The sequence below is a fragment of the Rhinolophus sinicus genome, linkage group LG05 (assembly GCF_036562045.2).
Source record: "Rhinolophus sinicus isolate RSC01 linkage group LG05, ASM3656204v1, whole genome shotgun sequence".
NCBI classification, from domain to species: Eukaryota; Metazoa; Chordata; class Mammalia; order Chiroptera; family Rhinolophidae; genus Rhinolophus; species Rhinolophus sinicus.
In genome coordinates, this window is record NC_133755.1 from 149963849 (window position 1) to 149976923 (window position 13075).

General features: G+C 32.6%; 1 protein-coding gene across 6 annotated transcripts in view; it reads left to right on the forward strand.

Moving 5' to 3' along the window:
- Nucleotides 1-13075, forward strand: part of NKAIN2 (sodium/potassium transporting ATPase interacting 2) — an 866607-nt gene that overhangs the window by 476041 nt on the left and 377491 nt on the right. For all 6 annotated transcript variants that reach the window (XR_012496739.1, XR_012496736.1, XR_012496740.1 and 3 more), the window contains one exon: nt 8441-8521. Coding sequence is in view for 1 of the 6 variants with exons in the window: in XM_074333530.1 (XP_074189631.1) it covers nt 8441-8521 (81 nt within the window). In the remaining 5 variants the exon portion in view is untranslated. The remainder of the gene's footprint in view (nt 1-8440; nt 8522-13075) is intronic.

The window sequence follows — 13075 nt, forward strand, 5'->3', positions numbered from 1 at the left end:
AGCTTTTTTTTTTTCGTTTCCCCCTGAAAGAATAAAATGTTGCAGAAGGAAGGGACCTTTTCTGCTGGGCACCTTTCTGCCTACAGATTATGTTAACTGTGTGAGGATTTGAAAGAAAATTCCACAGGTATATAGATCTACAGCTATGTCAGCATTGAGCCAATGAGCCAACAGCAGCCCGCTTCCAGACTTCATGTACGAGAAAACCCTACTTATTTAAACTGCCTGTAGTTCCATATTATGTTACTTGCAGCTGAAAGCATTCCTGAGTTGTTTTTTGTTTTACTTTCATTATTATCCAATTTACCAAAAGTAATTCTGAAGTTAGTAGATTTGAGCCCTGCTTTTAAGATAGTAAATTTAGTGTTTAGTAAATTGAAGGGAAAAAAGGGAGAAAAATATGTAGCTTTAATTCATTACTAAACATTTACAAATGTATTAATTCTATTAATTAGTTTTATTCTCCAAATGAATATTTGCAATAAAAAATATACTCAATCACCTAGTTTAGAATACTGTAGGAAAAATATATATTTATGTTTACATGTGGCCACAGAGTTTAACTTTGCCTCATTTATTTGTCCATGTTAGCTACAACTGCTCCTTTCAATGAATCCCCCTAGCCTTAGGTCCGAAGGGCTATAAATATCTTTGTATGAACTATTTTGCATGAGTTAAAAAGATATTATTCATATACAAGTGTCTTCAGGCCGAATGAGTATCACTGTTTTTCCAATCAAAGGGAATTATTTTCCACTTTTTGCTTCAAGAGGAAAGAATACCTTTCAGGATACTGTTTTTATTTGGAGTTGCATAAAATTCAATAGCCATGTTTATATGTTCATTAAAATCATGCCCGTTGGATAGTCTAACATTTACAGTCTGTTTTAAAAATAGTCTGTTTAAGCAAACTATTTTCAGGTATGATTTAATATGTCAGACTAAATTAAACATTTTTAAGCCTAATCAAAATATCAAGGAATTGATCAAAATAGAACAATAAAAAAAGTTAAATAATAGAGAATTAGTTGAATGATTAAGTGCATCATTGAATTGACATATATGTTACAGAATGCTCAAGGAGAGTGTTTTTTTTTTGTTTTGTTTTGGTTTTTTGTTTTGTTTTGTTTTTAGTTTCAGGTGTACAAAACAATGTAATAGTTAGACATTTATCATTTATTCATTTATATCCCTCACACAGTGATAACTCCCCTACCCTCCTCTACTACCCCTCTGACATCACATACAGCCATTACATTTCCACTGTCTCTATTCTTAATGCTGTACTCCACTTCTTGTGAATATATATATATATATATATATATATATATATATATATAATTATAGTTGACATTCATTATTATTCAGCTTCAGCTTCAGGTGTACAGTGCAGTGATCTGGCATCTATATCATCCCTGAGGTGGTCTCCCTAATGAGACAAGTGTCCATCAGATACCCTACAAAGTCTTTACAACACTATTGATTATATTCCCCAAATTGATTTTCATATCCCCTTGGCAATCTTGTAGTTACCAATTGTGTTTTCTAATCCCCTCACCTTCCCCCTTATTTCCACTCCCCTCCCATCTAGCAACCTTCAGTTTTTCCTCTATGTCTCTGGGACTGTTTCTGATTCGTTTATTCATTTATTATTTTCTTTAGATTCCACATATAAGTGAGATCACATGGTATTTGTCTTTGTCTGTCTGACTTATTTCACTTAGCATAATGTTCTCTAGGTCCATCCATATTGTTGCAAATGGTAAGATTTCATTCTTCTTTATTGCTGCATAATGCTCCATTGCCTAAATGTACCACAGTTTCTTAATCCAGTTGTCTACCAATGGGTATTTCAGTTGTTTCCATGTCTTGGCTATTGTGAATAGTGCTGCAATTAACATAGGGGTGCATAAATTTTTTCAAATTGGAGTTTGGATTTCTCCGCATAGATACCTAGGAGTGGAATTGCTGGGTCATAAGGTAGTTCCATTTTCAGTTTTTTGAGATACCTCCGTACTGTTTTCCATAGTAGCTGCACCAATCTACAATCCCACCAACAGTGCACAAGGGTGCCCTTTTCTCCACATCCTCGCCAGCACTTGTTTGTTGATTTATTGATGATAGCCATTTTGACTGTGGTGAAGTGGTATCTCATTGTGGTTTTTATTTGCGTTTCTCTAATGATTAGTGAGGTTGAGCATTTCTTCATATGACTGTTTGACAGGTGTATGTCCTCTTTAGAAAAATGTCTCTTCATGTCCTCTGCTCATTTTTTAATTGTGTTGTTTGTATTTTTTGGAGTTGAGTTGAGTTTTTCATAAATTTTGGATATTAACCCCTTATTGGATATATCATTGGCAAATATCTTCTCCCATTCAGTAGGATCCCTTTTTGTTGTATTGATGGCTTACTTTGCTGTGAAAAAAATTTTAGTTTGATGTAATACCACATGTTTATTTTTTCTCTTACTTCCCTTGCCCAAGGGGATATATCAGTAAAAATCTTACTCCGGGTAATGTCTGTAAACTTTCTTCCTATATTTTTTTCTAGGAGTTTTATGGTTTCGGATCTTACATTTAAGTCTTTGATCCATTTTGAATTTATTCTTGTATGTGGTATAAGGAGGTGGTCCAGCTTCATTTTTTTGCATGTGTCTGTCCAGGTTTCCCAGCACCATTTATTGAATAGACTGTCTTTACCCCACCATAAATTCTTGCTTCCATTGTTGTAGATTAAATGACTGTATAGGCATGTGTTTATTTCTGGGCTCTCTATTCCCTTCCGTTGATCTATGTGTCTGTTTTTATGCCAGTACCATGCTGTTTTGATTACTGTAGTCTTGTAGTATAATTTGATATCAAGTATTGTGATACCTCCCACTTTGGTCTTATTTCTCAAGATTGCCAGGGCTATCTGGGGTCTTTTATGGTTCCATATAAATTTTAGGATTGTATGTTCTATTTCTGTGAAAAATGTCCTTGGTAGTTTTATAGAAATTGTGTTGAATCTGTATATTGCCTTAGACAATATGGATATTTTAACAATATTAATTCTTTCTATCCATGAGCATGGTATGTATTTCCATCTATTTGTATCCTCTTTAATTTCTCTCTTCAGTGTCTTATAATTTCAAGGAGAGTTTTTAATCAAGTGAGAAAATCAGGTAAAAAGTATGAGCAAGATTCCTATTTAAACACATATGATTGACACATATAGTCATAGAAAAAAATGGAAACATATACACTAAAATAATATTAATGATTATATTTAAGGGTGATATTTTCCCAATTTCCCTTTTCTGATGTTCACAATATGCAATTTTTCTATAATAAGATATTTCTGTAATTGGGAAAAAAAAAAAAAACATAATAAAACTGATTTTAAAATGAACTAAAAGTCATGCAATTTTTATAATATCTAAGTAAATATAAAATCACAAGGAAGATTGAGCATAAGATAGCAGCATTGGTAAAAATGAGAAGGTAGAAATCTGCCTTCCTCTATATGATTAGAATCAGATTTCTCTAAGATTCTGGCTGATTATGTAATCAGGTCATCCCTGGTCAAACTAGAAATTGTACTAGTGAATTTTTATGTAGGTATTTATTTTAAGGGACACATTTTTATAGCATGAAGTATATGTAACAAGATTGATGAATTAGGAGACAGGATTTAAATCACAAGACAGGCTGTCACTGATCATAAAATGATCAAGAATTAGGAAATAAGCTGCTTTATTAGGGCCACTTTTGCTCTTTTTTTAATCATAATAATGGATGAGAAAGTGATGAGATTGCCTAAGCAGATTAAATGATACTGCTGTTGAAGCTGAGAAAATTAAGCTAAAATATAATTAACTTTCAGCAAAAGATGAATATAGTCCAATCATTTTGACCAGAGATACTTGTTTTATGAGCATATATTTATGTCTATTAAAACACCTTCATTGTTAATATTAAAACACCTGGTTGTTAATAATTCTAAACTGTTGCTTAAAGGAGTTTCTTTCAAGGCATGATTTGCTACTCCAATCCTTCATTAAGGTGTGACTTATTATTTTCCAATAAAATGTTTATCAGGCTTTGAGTCTACCTTTCTAGTTATTATGTAAACATGCCATATAATATTGTGTCTCTGCATCTATCCAATGTTTTGGCCTGTCATGATTGACAGCCTTAACAAACTTTTATCTTACACAGCTAATTTGATTTTATCATTAGAGTCACAAACAATAACAAGGAAACCATGATGATTCAATTACCTTTTTTAGTTGATAATGTTAACTATTTAGTTGGAGACTCAAGTTAAATCATCCTCTCAAATGGTCCACTTAGTCCTGCAGAAATCAACCCTTAAAGAATGAATTTATCATACAAGTGGGATTTTATCTATCATTACAGATAATCTCATAAATTTTACCTGAAGCATAAAATATGATTTTTTTTTCAAGAAAAGATGAGGCTAAAGAAAAATTAGCTGTAGAGTAGAAATTATAAGTTAGGTGCTATCTGGCAAATGTGATACTTTGTTATCCTGTTAGGTTATCTTACCTGGGCAGGACATCATTTTCAGTTACCTTCAAACTGAACAATTGTCAATTATGTCACATCAACTAGCTGTAGCAACTGGGAAGAAGTTAGTACACATCTTTATGCTCTTAAATAACTATGAGGAGTAATTTTTGAACAGTGTGAAGGACAGGGTTTATTAACAAAAATCATTCATAGGCCAAATTACAAGGGAATGCAAAATCTTCACTATTTAGGCAATTATGTAAAGTTCAATTAGAGGAGATTTGATTTAGATAAATGGCAGCTACTAAAATGAGAAAAGCAGGTACAAAAAAGAGTAATAATAAGAAAAGAGAAAAAAGAAGACAGAAGGTTTAAGAAAGTTAAATGAAAGATAGTTAATGAGTAAAGTTAAATGAGACACAGTTAAATTAGATAAAGCCTTGCTTTTGAATAATGATGCAAATACAAGATTACCCTCTGTAGCATTGTGCTGATTTCCGTGTTTATTAAAGTTGCCACACCACTAAAGGTGATAATTCTTTTACAGATCTTTAATAAAGTAGAATGCATGAGAGCTAACTAGTTTGTAACGAAGTATACAATAAAATGGAACTATCTCTCTGGATTATTCTGAGAGAAAAAGGATAAAAAAGGAAAACAAAATCAATATTAATAAAGACTATAATAGAACAACTCTTAAAATATGATATAGAAAATGCTTATAATTATGTAGCGTAGTAAATCACAAAGAATAAATTCTTGTTTAATGAAACCAAATGAAGAAAGAGTTGTTTCGTAAAATATCATCTGTCAATATTGTCATTAATGTGTCACAAAAGAAAACTTATTCTAGAGAAGAATATATTGCATTAGGGAAACAAAGGAAACAAGCCTAGACAAAGTTCAATTAGTGGAAGAATGTTTTACGTAAGTTTATGTGGAAAGTATATTTTTTGATATCCTAAGGAGACAAAAATTTGGGGATTACTGCTGTATTATTTATACAAGGAGAAGGGATGATGTAACATAATAATCATAATAAAATTGCAACCTGTACTGAGAACTCAAATAGTGACTACTTTTAAACATTCTATTATTATATCCTCATATAAACCATTTGAGCTTACTATTGTTACTAAGACTATATTGCATTTGAGGAAACAAGTATAGTGAGACCATGACTTGAACTTAGCCACAGAGCTCCTAAGCAACAAAGCCAGATTTAGGTCCCCAGTTCTTAGTCTCTATGTGCTATTTATTTGCATGTGACCCATTATCTTACCTATCCTTCCATAAAAATGTTAATTTTGGTAACTAAGACATAAATTTTTCAGCTTGATTTTTTTTAACCAAACTAGTTATAATTTACAGTTACCTATATACATAAATGTAAGTAACTAAATGTAAGTGATGTCTAAATCAATCTGGATGGAGTTTGCAGATTCTTATATATTTAATAAATAATATTGAAGTAGTGACTATGATATGATGCATGTATATAACATTTTCAGCATTTAATGAGCTTAAAACATAATTTCAGCTGTGAAATAGAAAAGCTACAGCGTTGACATTCTTTTGCCCCAGTAGCAAATGACAAATTTTCAGGAATATTTAGTATATGTGATAACATCTTTATCAGCATTTAGCAAATCTTTTACTTATCTTTTGTTTGTTTGTGTTTGTGTTGTTTTGTTTATAGCGAATAGTGCTTATTTAGCTCTCCATTATAAGTCAGGAGGGAATAGTATGTCACCATGAACAAAGGACATGATAAAACAATTCATTCAGTCATTCATTCATTCTTTCTTGGTCACTTAAACCAAGTCGCTGGACGGTCTAGGCACTTTATATTTTTCCTCACCCTGTTACCCTTAAAGTAGGACTACACTTCTCTGTATTTCTAAAACTAAAATCCAAATCTGCAAAAGAGCTGAATAAATCTAGATTTTAGGGTTCTTTTTTTTTTTTCAATTTTGTGAGATGACTTTACACTTCACAATATTGAGCACACTTAAATGTCCCATGAGATCTCTGTTCTAGAACTGAGATCTTTGCTACAACCCACTCAGCTCTCTTACCCTGTTTCTAGTCCCCAGCCCTCAAGGCCCACAGCCTCTCAAACCCTTTTTGTCTTGGACCATTTAGTGTTGCCCTTCCTTTAGTCTCACTGAGCGTTGCCCCCATTCAGCAGTTAGATGAACCCATCACCTGGAAAATAGCTGAGACATTATTTATTACATCAACACATCCTGTAGGGCCCTGGTCCTCACGCTACATGGATGATCATAGTACACTCAGAAAAACTAAGTCTAGGTGGGAAGATGAGGTTCTGCCTCTGAAAAGTACTAAGAGTTTCTCCATGTTGCTCCTCATTCATTCACTGATTTACAAAATATTTTCTTAGTACCTATTTTGTGCAAAGTACTAAGTTAACAACTTAAAGACATAAACATAAATTTTAAAATGGTCCCTTTTCTCAAGGAGTTTATGCAAATAGATATAAGACATTCGGAAAGAAATTAGGGCAAACAAGATCTTAAGCATTAAGCAGGGCTAAGCGGATTTTGACTGGATATCACTGAGGAGGTGATATTCAAATTGACTTTTGAAGAAAAATGAAATTGATAGGTGGCAAGAGGTGTACCTAGGGCATAAAAAAATTATTAAAGGATGAAGAACTAGCATACAGAAAGGCACAGCGGTGGGAAATAGCTTTCCAACACACACTTGTAACAGCAAGTAATCAGATGTGTCTGGAATCCATGATAACTTTAGTGATGAACTGAAACCTGAGACTGAAAAAACTAACAGGGAGGTCATTGAACTATAAAATAAAAATTGTAGAGCTTATCAAGAAGAGAGCAATTGGTGTTTATTTAGCAAAGAAATTCCTTGAGATCCTCTTGTCCCATTAAAATAAAAAGAAAAAACTTCACACCTGATGTTTCTTTGTTTACAGCACCCTCCCACCATAGCCCTTCCAGGCCCCCACGTTTTTATTTGGTAAAGTTCATGACTTAGCTTGATTCACCTGTTATGGAAAGTGTTGCACTGCTTCTGTTAAGCTTTGCAGGACTACTTCTTCTCAGGATAAGTTTTATGCTTCTTGCTTGTGTCAGACTTACTTATTTTTTTTTATGATTCTTGTATAAAAATCACCTCTCTCTCTCTCTCTCTCTCTCTCTCTCTCTCTCTCTCTTCCTCCCCTTCCTCCCTCTCTTTCTTTTAATCTATCTCCCTCACTTGACTTGAGTTCAGGGAGAATTTATCATTGAACTTCGTATACTTAGTGTCTTTCTAGCATGTTGCCTTCTAGGTGTTAATAAATTTTAGTTGACTGACAGATCCGAACTATGTCTTGGTAAGAAAAAAATGCATCCTCAGTGAGAGGATAAAATAAGAAGATGAAGAGGGAAATGAAAAAAAGACACCAAAGAGAGAAAGCTGATTAGACGGGATAGAAACATGAGGACTGATTTGAAGCTGGCCCTAGGGAACTTGGAGAAATGTTGTGTGTTATAATACAGGGGTTGATTTTGCTAAAGGAAGATACGTGTTTTCTTTTTAATGGGTTGTATTTGATATGTCCATAAGAGCATTTGATTTTTTTTTTTGATGTCTAGAAACCATAATCATTCCCTCTTAAAACAGAAATGTGGGCTACTATATTTTTTGTCAGAAATCCTAAAATTTATTCTTAAGCAAGATTGAGCTATAATACTATTAGAGCCCAGAACAGTGAAAAAAACACACACAAAAAATCAACAGAGGTAAGTGTACATCTCATCCTGTTCCTTGGAAAGAAGCAATATCTAATATTTTCTACTAATTTTAAGGTTTGGAATGCATAAGTTCAAGTTCTATTTAAATATTACTCAGCTCATTCAAAATTATTTACATGTTATTTCTCTCTTGTTTTTCTACAGTATGCTGTCTGGCTAGTCCTCTGGGTTACGTGGAATGTGTTTGTTATCTGCTTCTATTTGGAGGCTGGAGACCTCTCAAAGGTAATTTGTCATCTGATTTGCCTGAGTCATCAGTAGTGTGTTAACAAGCCTCTTCCTAAGTAAGGCAGAGTGTCACCCTGCTCTTGTCACTTAGATGCACCTCGAATGAAGGTAAATTGAAAGGTGTCTCATCTATATCTCTGCATTTCTACCAGCAATGATGTTTTAGTGTGTTAAAAAATGTTGTCATTTTTTTAAGCAAAACTAGTATGAAATAAGGATTATACAATGACCATGCTGTAGACTTTTAAAACAATGACTAATGAGAGATTTCTAAGCAAAATGGGAATTTTTTCAGAGATAAAATCTTGAAGATCATTTAAGTCAGTTAGTTTGCTTACTCATATTACTCTGCTAAAGGTTTTCTCTGATCGGGCCCAAATAGCAATGCAATAATTCGAACAATTAATAGGCTTTAGTTGAGTAAATTGTTACCACAGGGATACAATTTATTTTATAAATGAATAAAAAAATATTTTATTCTGAAATAGTCTAGGAAAGACTTAAAAGACTTGCTTTTTCATTAGGTTTCTTTAGTTTGTGCTGTCCTCATGTGACTGGGTATAGGTTTGTGTTTGAGTGTGTATGTTGCTATTATATCTCTACCATGAATGCCTTTACTAGTGAACTCATGTAGTTTTTAGATCTCTAAAGCCAACATCATTCTATTAGACTGCAATTAACAGCAAGTAAGTTAAATGAGATAATCCATTCAAAGTAGTAGTCTATTTTGCTTGAGACCCTTGAGAGGGTTGCAAATTTGTACTTCTTAATATTAACTGTAAAAGACAGCTTGTAAAATGTTATTTTACCTATCCCTCATTAGAACAGAAAGATCCTACAAAGATGTTGCCATTTAAAAAATCCCAGTGGTGATAACCTTCTTTAAAAGGCAAATAAATAAATAAATAAATAAATAAATAAATAAATAAATAAATAAATAAAAGCTAGAAAGTCACCAAGAATTACCTTTGCAGGGCTCTATATTGTGAGGGTGGGGGGATGGGGTAGTAGTAATATACATTTATATTCTAGTATATAGGAACCTGTGATTTTATGATCAGGTTTTAGACAAATCTTCACTAGGGCTTTCTGCAAAACCTGACCTGGTAGAGGCATTTCCGTGATTCTTGTAGCGCGTTGTCCTCCACACTCTTGGCAGCAAGCAGTCCTTTCCAGAAGATGCCGTGACCAATGAAAAGGAATTGTTCAGGTCGCTCTAGGAAGGACACAGACAAGACTGCTTCTTAGATCGTACATTCCCTCTGTGCCAGAGAAGCAATACACACTTCCAAGGACTTGAATTCCTTCCCCAATTTATATATCTCTGCTGCTTGATGATTTACTGTATTCAAAGAAATTCCACACTAGAATGACTTTTAATGACATTTTCAATTTAAATCATCACCTTAAAATTTGGAAGGCATCTCTTCAGGCGTATTGGCTGAGTAAAATGATCTAGCAGATGAGAGTTTGTTTAATATAAGAGAAAAAGAGAGAGAAATTTGAGCCGTGCTGGATGCATCAGTGTTCTGTAATTGTGGTAACTGCAGGCACAAAATAAAGCTTGTGATCATATGACCTTGCACATGGGCAATGAAACCAAAGAGAGGGCACATCCTAAAACATTATTGTTCAAGACAGTTGCAACCCAAATGACTAAGAATTCTTCGAATGCACATTAGATAGGTAATGACTATCCCTTAGCAATGAAGCAGTTAATAATATTCCTTTTCTTTTCATCTTATAAACCAATGCCAGGCTCTGCAGAGCACATGAAAATTTAATATTTTTAACAAATAATCTAAAAGAAACCCATAAAGGGCAAAGTTATATAGTTATCTCTACCGGGTTTTACCTCCCTTTCTTGCTCAAAGGGTTTGAGAAAGGAGTATTTATACCATTCAATTCTTTAGCTTCTGCAGCTGCCTCACATTCTTCAAGTAATACTGTGACAGAAGGAAGTGATGGTGATTGAAAAATGTACAGATATATGAAAACTCAAAAATTGAGTCCTGAAACTGCTGATAATACTTAGATTGCAGAATATAAACTGTTTATCAAACCCTTAGCGACACCCCCCCCCAAATAGTTTGACCTTATGAATGGATCAGTTTGTTTCAGGCTGAGGGAGAAATATGGGAAATTGAATCAGGAAAAAAATTATATGGTCTTACATATGTGAAAGAAATGCATTTATTTCCGTGAAATATTTTATAAATTGTGATTCCTTCATAATGAATAGGCAAGAAATGATAAAAAGTGGTAAAAATAACAAGGCAATCTTTAGTTACCTGTTAAGAATTTAGAATGTTGTATGATCATTTTTTCACAGTGTCTTTTCTGCTTTTTCTGCTAAAGTAACTGCCATGTACTAATGAGCAAAACAGAGATTAGAGTCATTAACTAGCCCAGTGTGTACATTCAATAATGAAATGGCTTAATTATAATAATATGATAGGCAGCACTGACCTATTTGATTTTCAGTTTTCTTTGTACACATAGTAGTATAGTTAGTATTTTCTTAATTGAAAGTAAGTGTAAATTTAACATTATTATTAAAATATCAATGAATATGTCTTAATTATTATCCCCATAAGACTTAAGGAAAAATAATACAAATCCACAAGAGAGGCTGCTTTACATGTTTTTTAATCTCAGTTAAATTAAAGTGATAGCAACAGATGATAGTAACAAATAAACATGCATTGTATAATAATTATTTCTATATTATCTATATAAATGGTTTAGACATTAGTGTTATAACTAAATATCCTAAAGCATCATATAGTGTGTAACATCTTGGATTGATATTTTAGTAGATGCCCTGTTAAAGAAACAGAGATGACATTAATTTGTAACCCAAAGTGTCTGCTAACTTTGTAGGCAATTGCCTTTTAGCATTCAATGTCCTGGACTATTGGATTAATAGTTTTGAGAATTCCGATTGTAAATAGTCTTATTTTTCTGTTGTGTTATTCTGGGCAGTTGTGATTATCTAGCTCACATATAAAATAGAAAGAAATAGGAACTGATCCCAGCTATCAACTGAATAGAGTAATTTTGAAGAGAAGAGATCTGCTAATTTATAGTAATTTTTAACTTCAAAGTACATAGCAGTTAGAAAGAAACATAGATAATGTGGTAATTCACCTATTAGGTTCATCACCTGGGAAAATTATATTTGTGAAATATTTGATTAGTAATACACAGGAAAATTTAGTGGTCTTCTGGTTATCTGTAAAAATTTGTATTTTTATTGGCTGTGATACAATTGTAATTTACTTTTAGGCAGAAATTGTAACACATTCTTTGAATAACTATTTTGAGATTTGTTTATTTTGTGTGTGATTTATGGGGCATTAGTGAATGATGCAACTATCTTTAGAAATAAAACAGTAAACGTACAGAGCACGAAGGAGTAACCAAGAAATTATTTTACACTTAAAACAACCCAATTTGTTTGTTTTTAACCTTTTGAGAGTAGGGGTGCAGGAACACATCTTTCAGGCTTTATTATACTATCAGAAACGTATCTAGTTAAACATAGCCTAAAGCAATTAATTATACCTAGTGATATGTGTGTTTCAGAATGAACACATTAACAGTAACTTCTAGAATGCTATACTTGAATAATTTTGATATTTACTTTTGAGATCTAAATGTAAATTTTTATTTTAAAATGTTGATATATAATAAATATAAGAATGTGGCTTATTTAAGCTTATTTAATTGCACATTTGCAGACATGAGAGACAGGAAGGAGGTTAAAAACCTGTCAAACACTGTAGGCAATAGGGAACAGATCCTTACAAGCAGATGTGAGTGCTGTGTAGAATAATGTACCACTGCAAAAATCCCAGTTTTATTCCTTCTATTAAAAAATATTATTCATTTATAAAGGTATCTGATATTTCGATATTTTCTGCTCAATGAAGTCAATACTTGTATCAAAATTTGTTTTATGATTTCATATGGAAAACAGTGGTATGGAGAAAAATCTCTTGTAATCATTTTTTAATTTGATTTAGTGCTGTTCATCAAGAAGCAAAAATATCTATGCAATTACTAATAAAGAGTTCCTCTGATAATTGACTTAAGACTAAATTAAACAAATATCAAGAGGACAGTTCTGTGGATTCATTTATTTTTATTTTGCTTTTCTTACTGTGAAAATGTATATAGTCTAAGAAAACTTCAATTAACTATTACTAAGCTAATTAGAAATTTTTCATTTCCCAACCATCAAAGTAGATTTTGCTTTAGGGTATAGAATAAAACATCCTACATGTTATTAAGAATTAAATATGTAATTTTTTTCCCCAAATAGAGATGAACCAACCTATTATAATTTGGTCAAATAGTCACTGCTTATCTTTTCTTGTTTACTTTAATAGTACATTGAATTGAACTGCACATTTCCTTACTTCTTTAATTCCCTTTTCTTTGCTTACTTTTTCTACTCCCTTTTAATAGCCCTAAAGGAAGGATTAGGGTCCTTGAAGCTTTCTCCTTCTCTGTCTACATTCTTTTACTTGAAAATGCCATCCACTG